Source organism: Amborella trichopoda, chromosome 4, assembly GCF_054954075.1.
Source record: "Amborella trichopoda isolate Santa Cruz 75 chromosome 4, AtrichopodaSantaCruz75HAP2 v2.0, whole genome shotgun sequence".
Taxonomy (NCBI): Eukaryota; Viridiplantae; Streptophyta; class Magnoliopsida; order Amborellales; family Amborellaceae; genus Amborella; species Amborella trichopoda.
Window position 1 is genome coordinate 55729590 of NC_142339.1, and position 9751 is coordinate 55739340.

Sequence of the window (9751 nt, forward strand, 5' to 3'; positions counted from 1 at the left end):
CGCGCTCTTTACATCATTTAACTTCATCAAAATACACTCAACTAATTAACCATTTGAGATCTGAGTATACCACGCTCCATTGTAAACTTACTCCCCCAAGTAGAAGATTAACTTGAGAAGAATTTTTTGATCTCAGATCAGGGAATCACCTAAAAATCACTAGATTATACTAAAAAAAATGTGAATTTTGAGTTTTCTAATACATAGATTTCATTCTTCAAAAATTTCCATTCAACACTCGATTATACTAAAAAAAAAAAAAATGTGAATTTTGAGTTTTCTAATACATAGATCTCGTTCTCCAAAAATTTCTATTAAATATTGAGGCATTATTCTTTTGAAGTCTAAAGATAATGCAAATTTTTTTTGTCAAGTTAAAAACATGAGTTGAAAAGGTCACATCACCAAAATTTGAGGGTAAAAAAATAGTCCACGTTACAAACATTTTTTTTATTTGGTTTGAACTGTGAAGAGTGCACGCCACTAATGATTATTTGGTTTGAATTTTGAAGAGTGCATGTCGATGATGGTTCCCTCACATCCCAGAAAGAGCATAGTCAATGGCATCTACCAAGAAATCTGCTTGCACATAAAGAGAAAAAAAAAAAAAAAAAAAAACAAGTTACACTTATTTAACTTATTAAAGAAATCAAAATTAATAGAAGAAAACAATTCATACATATGGAATGCTTTGAAGAGCCTTGTAAAGAACGAAAATACAAGGAAGAGAGAGTAGTACCTGCATCTTCCTTGGTGAAGCACATGGGTGGCTTTATTCTGAAGACATTTCCATGCAAGCCTCCTTTACCCACCAGCACTCCCAAATCTGCAAGCCGAACCACATTGCTCAATTTACATTGCTCAAATTTTTAAGTACCAACGTGAGAATAAAATCTTGGAGAGATGTCACGGCCAAATTAGTCACCTTTCAATTTTTCAAATATGGCTGTAGTTTCGGATTTTGCAGGGGTGTTAAGCTCCCTATCAGTCACAAGTTCAACCCCGATCATCAACCCCCTTCCTCTTACATCGCCTATGACTGCAACATAAACCACTATAACATCTCAGTTTAATTCAACTCACAAAAGTTCTGCCAAATAACAAAATCCTTAAATTATGAAATCAAAGTATGCAATGCATAATAATAATTGGGAAAATTTATCAAAATAGCTATATGAGATTTTTATTATTTTTTTATACTAAAATACCTATAAGAAATTAACTATTTAACGTTTTAGCCATGTAGTTTGATTCCAAAATACCCATAAACAACACAGGATTATGTATTGGAATAGGTGCAAACATGAAGAATGTTAAATAATGCATGTCTCATAGGTAGGTAGATAAATTTCCCTAATAATAGTAAAGGTGCCAAGTGTCTAAATTCAGTATCATAAGCAGAAATACAATTACTTTTCTTTTACAGTTTACCATATGACCATGTTAATAAGAAGTCAATCACTCGTGGTGCCTGTATTCAAGGGCAAGAATGTCCAGAACATAAACATAGGCTACTAGAGTAACCGATCATATGACCATGTTAATAAGAAGTCAAGCACTCGTGGTGCCTGTATTCAACGGCAAGAATGTCCAGAACATAAACATAGGCTACTAGAGTAACCGATTCAGGAACTGAGAGCCAAAAAGAGTAGCAGACAAAAAAAAAAATGTAGTCGAGAAATAAACATGTCAAACAAATGGGAAGCTAGGGGAAATGGTAAAAATACACAACATAAACATAGGCTACTAGAGTAACCGATTCAGGAACTGAGAGCCCAAAAGAGTAGCAAACAAAAAAAATGTAGAGAGTACATAGAAAATCATGAGCATCTGAAAATGTATGACGAGCTCGCTGAAAAAAAAACATTAAAGGGCGTTTGGGAACCTGGAAATCTATCACAAAGTAAATGGAAAAAGATTACCCACGATTTCCTGTAAATCTATTTAGCCGAGATTTCCCAAAAAATTAGTAAATCTATTATTAACATGGGGAAATCTTTCACGCGTCTTTTTACCAAAAAAATTCTAGTTACTACTAAACCACGAAAAAAAATCTCCTCACGTAGTAACCAATAGCTCCCTTTTCAAACCGAATCACATATATTTAAATCTCAAAAATCACATAGCACCCCGATCTTTCTCCGATCTTTCTTCAACTAGCCGTTAAGCCCCATCTTCTTCAACTAGCAACTAAAACACGGCAGCCCTATTGTTTATTTCTAGCTATAGAAGATTTATATTTTTGGGTTCTCTGTTAATATCACTTTGTTTATTTTTTGGGCTTTAGTTTTTCTTTTTTTGCTGTTATTGTTTGTTAATAAATTCGAAATATTTGAGTTCACTCAAATAGAATCGTCAAATCAGTGTGCTTAAAATTTTTTTTTTTTTTTTTTTCAAAACTTTTTAAATTAATTTACCACTTCAATCTCCTCCAATGCCCCAACATAATTTCTCTTCCAATACATCATAATTACTAGCCAAATTTCTCCAAAGTTTTTTTCCTTTTGAATTCTCCCATAGAAGTTTTATGGAGAGAGATGATCGAAAAGCTTTAGCACAAAAAAAAAAAACATAAAAAATATGATGGCTTATCATAATAAAAGTATGTTATTCCACAGTGTTAACATCTTGAAAACATGTGACTCCAAGTCAATATGCAAAAGCATACAAAAGGTGCGGCTAATTCTTATGCCTGATGCAATTATAAAGTTTAAGGTACATACTAATAGGGATAAAGTTTAAGCTACATACTAATAGGGATAAAGTTTAAGCTACATACTAATAGGGATTATACGCTCAACCATGTTTTGGGTATAAAGCTAAAAAAGAAAAAACAAAATTGTTGGTAATGCATTTCCCATATTTATTCTCGACATAGCCAACAGTAACGATGTATTTCTCAGATTGCATTTAAATACTACCCAAATAGTGACAATCCATTTGCAGGTAATGTATTACGCAGTAATGTATTACGCCAGTAATATATTTCACAGACAATATATTTCACAAGACAATAAAAATGTGAAAACATTAAGAAACAGAGGAATATGGGAAGAAGCCAGAACAATGCTTTCCCCATAATTTAAACAGGGTTATAACAATATCTGAGGTGATTTCCCCCGTCCTGACAAAGTTTTTCTGCAACTATATTTCAAGAAGACTACTGTAATCAATTATAAAATGTAAACAAATTTCAATACCAATTTAACAGTCAAAGCAGTAAAATGGAATAAATGCATAATTCTACAAGACCTCTCTCCAGGGCGAAGGCATTTCACATTCATAAAGACGTACTACTAAGAAGCAAGACGCATTGAAAAACAAAACTTACTTTCATGACTTTTCTGTAGTGCTTTCAAGTGCTCAATTAAGTGGGAACCAACATCAGCACAATGCTTTTGGCGCTGCTCTTTGTCGAGAACATTCAGAACGGCAAGTCCACCAGAGGAACAAACAGGATTCCCACCAAAAGTATTGAACTGTATTTTTTGAGCCATAACACTGGCAATTTCTGGTGTTGTGACTACTGCTCCTAATGGTAGTCCATTACCAATGCCCTGTCAAGTGGCTTAGGAATGTTAGTAACATTCAGATAGATGTTAATAGTAATAATGAATGAGAGTTGCTAAGCTCAGCTAATATATATCACACAATATTTTGGGGCATGCACTCTTCTTTTCCATTATTTTTACGAAATAAAAACAAAGGAATGTATACTAAGAGACCATTTATTTTTGGCACAAGAAGTTCACAGTCATTTCTAGCCATTAGATTTGAAAATCACAAAGTGTGAGAAAATTTTTATTGAGCATTGTGCACAATCAATGACACTCTTGGCCATTTGATTTTACATTTGACAGCTACGAATGAGTGTGACCTCCCTGTGTCAAAAGTAAATTGGTCTCGTCTTATACTTTCTCTAAAAACAATATATATATAGGAACCATCTCCACGATCTTCAGTGGCCAATATTGGTGAATCTATAATAGCATGTCTATTGAGAAAAAAAACTGAATGATAGCATGAACTATAATTACCTTGACATTAAACAAATTCTCAAACAATACATAATATATATATATATATATATATATATATATATATATATATATATCATGAAGGAATGAGAACTCCGAGTAAATTTTATGATAAGTGACTGACCTTTGCCATTGTGACTATGTCAGGAATAACACCCTGTGTTTCAAATCCCCAATAATGGCTTCCTGTACGACCAAATCCACTTTGAACTTCATCTGCTATACAAACACCACCAGCCTTGCGCACAATATCATATACCATTTTCAAGTATCCAGGAGCCAATTCCACAGCTCCACCAACTCCCTAAAATGTGTCGAGCATGAATTCTTTATGGGTAGAGGAATAAGACGAACTTATTGAAATTGAGTAAATATAACCCCTAAACTGTGCCAAAGTAAAACAAACTTAGGTTGAGTGTTAACAGTGAGGAACTTAAGAGAGCCAAACCTGAAATGTTTCTGCAATAAAACCTGCAACTTTACCACAGGTACCAAAGTCAATGTGATCTTGCACATCTTTAGCATAACGGGCACCATCAGGGCCAAAGGCTCCACGATATGGATCTGGATTTACAACATGATGGATTTCTCCCTGTAGAAATAATTTTAGGGCGGAAGCATAGTAAAAAAAGAATAGTAGAGATAAGGCTCGAATAGGGCAGAATGGTGGAATAGGATTTGTGTAGCCAACCCTAAATAGTTGGAATAAAGCTCAGATGATGATGATGACGATGATGATGAAGCATAGTCAAAGAAGATATATAGAATTGTACATTTTGTAAGGCACACATTGTTTTCGACAACTTTATTGATTCATAAAATAAGCGTATACAAGGCACATAATGCAAAAGAGAATGATCCCAAACATCAAACTCCACTTTTCACTGATAAAGAAGGAAACTCAGAACATTTAAGCCCTCTTTACTCACCCAGGCTAGGCCCATTAACTTTCTTATTTTCTATATGAATTTCCCCATTAGTTTCTATCTATCCTTGAAATTTTGGACTAATCTGTTATGAACAAGTTCAAAAATTGGCTACATCCAGACCTCTTCACAGTATTCTTCTACATGTGACACCAAACAATCGCTTTTTCTTAATAAATCAAAGAGAAGGGGAACCATGGTAGTGTGACGTTTTTTGAGGTTTATCATTACCAATGGTATCTTTTGTATTGACGAGCTCCAATCTTTAATGCATGCTTCTTACTTTTATTTTTTTGGATAGTTCAGGAGGAAAGGGGTCCCCTTGCCGTAGTAGGAATGGAAACTCAAGATGTCATATTATGGCAACCTGCCACCCTGACCACCTGGCCTTGAGCCCATTCCTTAATGCATGCTTTTTAGGCCTCAACTTTTCCAACCACCAAGTCAGATTTACTCTTGACTAAACCAAACCCATTATGAAGTCACAAAGTGGGCGACTCTGTAATTTTATACATGAGTATGCATATCAACAAACTATGTTGGTCATATGGCAAGGCAACCAAGTAAACAAATGAATCAACCGTTACGCATTGAGTTGAGGAAGCATGGGCATAAACAGTGACATGCACAAGAAGAAACTTTGAATGTCATATGTCAAACGCCCAAGTCATTCAGACTGTGGTAAAAAAAGGGTTACACAACATAAAACCTTCTGAAAAGGCCATTAGTACAGAGGGAACAAATACATTAGACTTTGGTTCGTTTCCAAATAAATGTAAATTACAAGGATACATGGTTTTAGAAGAGAGTTACTCTTCACATGAGTCCATATTAATTAAAGACAAAAAAGCAACTCTTCAAATGAGTCCATATTAATTAAAGACAAAAAAGCAACTGAGTGAGGGCCTAGTTTTTTTACTCGCTCTCTCTCTCTATCTCTCTCTTTCTCGTTCTCTGTGTGTATGTGTGTGTGTGCGTGCGTGCGTGCGTGCGTGTGTGTCTTGAAAATGCTTCTTTCTTCGGCTAAGTAATTAGAAAACTCTTCTAAACCTCAGAGAAGGACAGAAATATGCTCTAAGAAGTTTCTTAATCAACCAACCTGAGGTATCGGATATTTCCAAGTATTAAGGGCAGTTAGCCCTATTGTTCCAGCACTGCCACCGTGATAGGCATTTCTCAAAGCAATCATACCATGATTACCACTATACAGTCGAGCCATCAGCATTGCTAATTCATTGGCCTCTGTCCCAGAATTAACAAAATACACAACCTGTACAAATATTAACAAAACAAAGATATAGTCAATATAACAGAAAGGAGATGAAACTGAACCACATTACCATATATCATGACTAATAACATTAATGAATTCAACCTCTAAAATGATAAACTCGCAATAAACCAACAGTCATGATTTAAATAGCATATTTCATTGCATTAAGAAAGAAAAAAAAAGGATGTTGAAGCTAGCTTCAATATGGAACCATCTATCATGTCCATTGGCTGATAAAGTGACACTTCAACTAAACCTTGAAAAGTTCAGAATCAAGAACCATGCTACAATTGATGAACTAAACTTATTTTATGTGGTTTTCTAACTATTCAAATTAGTGCATCATGGTATTTTCCAACACTTACATGCCCTAGGTTTTTATTTTATTTTATCTTCGGGGACATATACCATGATCCAATGGATCCAATAGAACGATGGACAGTGATTTGAAGGACCAGTACCCACCAAAACAGAGCATGAGCCCAATAGAAGGCCACACTTTCTCCATCAGTTTGCAATATATCAATAGACAGTGATGAGTCTCTTGCATTATAGCATGCTTTCCCATTATAAATTAAAAAGGAAGATTAAAGCATCAAAAGTGCTTGTTAGAACTGGCAAATGCGGCAAATCCCAAAGGCCCTGCATTGTGCCACAAATACCACCATTTTTTTTAGAATGGTTAACTATGCCATAGAAAAGGCTTAATATTCAAATTTTATAGCCACAATGGAAGGAAAAATTGTAGGTAACTTCTTTTTTTTTTTTTTTTGAGAAAGATCAGAAGAAAAGTCAACTACCTTAAGGTTTCCTGGCATTTTAGCTGCTAAAGCTTCTGCGAATTCGGCAATTGCATGGTGTAAGTATATAGTTGTAGCATGTTGAAGCAGCTTGGTCTGCTCTATAACAGCATTAACAACATCCGGATGGCAATGTCCACATGATACAGTTACTATGCCAGCAAAAGCATCAAGGTAACGCCTTCCATTCTCATCGAATAAATATTGCATCTTGCCTTCGACAATATTGAGCTGGGCAACATGAAACAGTCACTAAATGAGAAACCCAACAAAGAAAAGGCAGTCATGTTTGAATTCTTACTGAGAATGAAATCCATAAAGCGGAAAAGACAGCAGCCCCAAGACATGCATGTATTATGATCCTTCGGACAGTCTCATAATCTCACTGAAAACTTTCTTTACTTTTGCAGTAGTGCGAAAGTGAAAGTATATCCCATATAAATTTCACTCCCAAGAATGTATACATTTCTGTTCAGTGAGATCATGAAACTTTTAAATCCTATAGCATGCAATTGAAGCTAGATCATTACCAGAAGGTTTGATAAGCTTAAAAATGAAGAAATAAATGAATAGAACCATAAAAAAACTGGAATTCATGAGTTGTGATTATTGTAAAAAAAATAAAAAACTGGGATTCATGAGCTCAAAGAAGGATTAAGAAATAGTTCATCATCAGCAAATCAGAAACAAACCATCTGAAACCTTAGTTATCTCCATTTTACAACGCCCAAAGAACCATATGTCAAATGAAAAACCAATTTTCATATCCAAGAGAAATAAACTTCACAATAAGATCCAAAACCAAGCATACTCACAGGTTTCTGGTAATAATAGAAAAGCGAAGGCCCAAGAAACCTCTTCCTCTTCTGCAAAATTTCATCAACCCTAGGCCCTGTGTAAGGCTTTGGTTCATAGTCAAAAGGAGGTAGCTTGGGCTCTGCAACAGAAGAGAGAGAATGACGAAAGAGCCCATAAAACTGAGACCTTGAAATCAGGGTTTTTCTGATAAGTTTTCCATGGAAAGCCATGGCATAATGTGAAGAAAAATGGAAATGGTGATGTTGGGTGCGGCTTAAAGGAGGGCAGCTGAAGCCTACTGGTTCCTGCAACAAAAGCCATTGCCCCTTTCCCTTTTCTCTGTATATATAAAGGAGGAGCCTATATTTGAAACAAATTACAGGGTAGAGCGAGAAAATCTTAATGAGAGAGAGAGACTGGAGGATGGTTGTTCTTTACATATAATGACGAAACGGTGACAAGGCTTTGAAATATATTATGCATGCGTTTTCATTTAAATATTAATGGAGGGAGGAGAGAGAATAGTAATAAAAGCAATAAACTTAGAGAGAGAAAGAGACAACTAGAAAGAATGCTTTCCTTCTCCGAAAATGACAAACCTGTGTTGCAAGGTTTTAAAATCCGCTATAACGGTTGAAAATGGTTTGCAGATGCTAAATTGTAATTGGACCGGCCGTTACAAAATTAAGCCTTGCAATGGGCGGGCCAGACTGGGCTCGGGCCGGTCGTGCCAACCCTCAAAAATTCAAGATGTGGCATGAAAGCATCCATTTTAAAAATGGATGCAAGTAGGTATTCTATTGAGAATGACTGGGGGACTTGGCGGTAGTATTGTTAAGCCGATGATGAGATCTTTCACTTTATTCTCCCTTAAAGGTCGATGCCCAAATCCCTATTTTTTTATTAGAATTATTATTTATAATTTTTTAAATTTATTTATTTATTCATATTCATGATGTGCATGTTAGAGATTACGTGTCTTTAAAAATTAAGTCTTAAAATCCATTTTGAAAATAAATTTATTAAGAAGCCCACATTTCTATATACGCGGGCTTGGCTGCATAGAAACCAGGTCATCTTTTTATTGATTTCATTTGGCCAGGCCTGCCATGACAAAGTTAGGACCGGTCTTGAAGGACTAGGGCGAGCCTAGGGTTAAGGTTCCCTAGCCTAGGCCTGGCCCTTTACTCACCCTAAACTTGGATGCGATGAGTCATCCGACTCATCTATTCGTATATTTCCCCCTTCTTAAATCTATTTTCGAGTCTAGAAATGGATTTTACATCTAAATTTTGAAGGATCGATAATCTCGATCACGATAACCTTGTATTATGAGAACACTAGTAATTTACGTGTGTTGCACGAATTGTTAGAAGATATTGAACAATGAAGAAATATTTAAAGAAAAAACAGAAATTAATAGTATAGTTTAAAGTTACTTATACATCCTAAAAAATTATGTCTAGTTTTGAAGTATTGAAAGAGAACGAAGTAGACATAACATTTTAATTCATCGCATGGTTTTGTGCTCCCAATTTTAATCAAATAGTAAGCTTAAAATTTTAGGCATCTAAAAATCCATACAAGTAAAAATAACCTTTGTAGGGTTACGTGATGATGCTCACACTATAGTATTTTATAATTGTAAATTAATTTGAGATGTTAATATATCATTGTTTTGTACATGGAACATTTTTTAGCAATGGTATTTTTAGTTACTAGAGATGTGATATCATCCACATCTACATATGTATGTGGATTATTAAATTCCACTAGTATACTCCATATGTATGAGGTCGCATCCCATGCGTATCACATCACACCTTTAATGACCAAAAATACCATTTCTAAAACAAGTACTTCATGTACAAGACAGGTATATAAATGTCGGAGCACCCTATCATAACCCTAATTTAT

The 9751-nt window shown here is 35.0% G+C and overlaps 1 protein-coding gene across 1 annotated transcript; it reads right to left on the minus strand.

Moving 5' to 3' along the window:
• Window positions 1-294: 294 nt before the first annotated feature.
• Window positions 295-8153, minus strand: LOC18422179 (alanine--glyoxylate aminotransferase 2 homolog 1, mitochondrial). The gene is made up of 9 exons (XM_006826993.4): window positions 7852-8153; window positions 7037-7267; window positions 6063-6233; window positions 4486-4629; window positions 4162-4341; window positions 3332-3557; window positions 926-1039; window positions 740-826; window positions 295-579 (listed from the first exon to the last, which is right to left on the minus strand). The coding sequence occupies exons 1-9, from the start codon at window positions 8062-8064 to the stop codon at window positions 536-538; spliced, it is 1410 nt and encodes a 469-aa protein (XP_006827056.1). The 5' UTR covers window positions 8065-8153; the 3' UTR covers window positions 295-535.
• Window positions 8154-9751: the final 1598 nt, after the last annotated feature.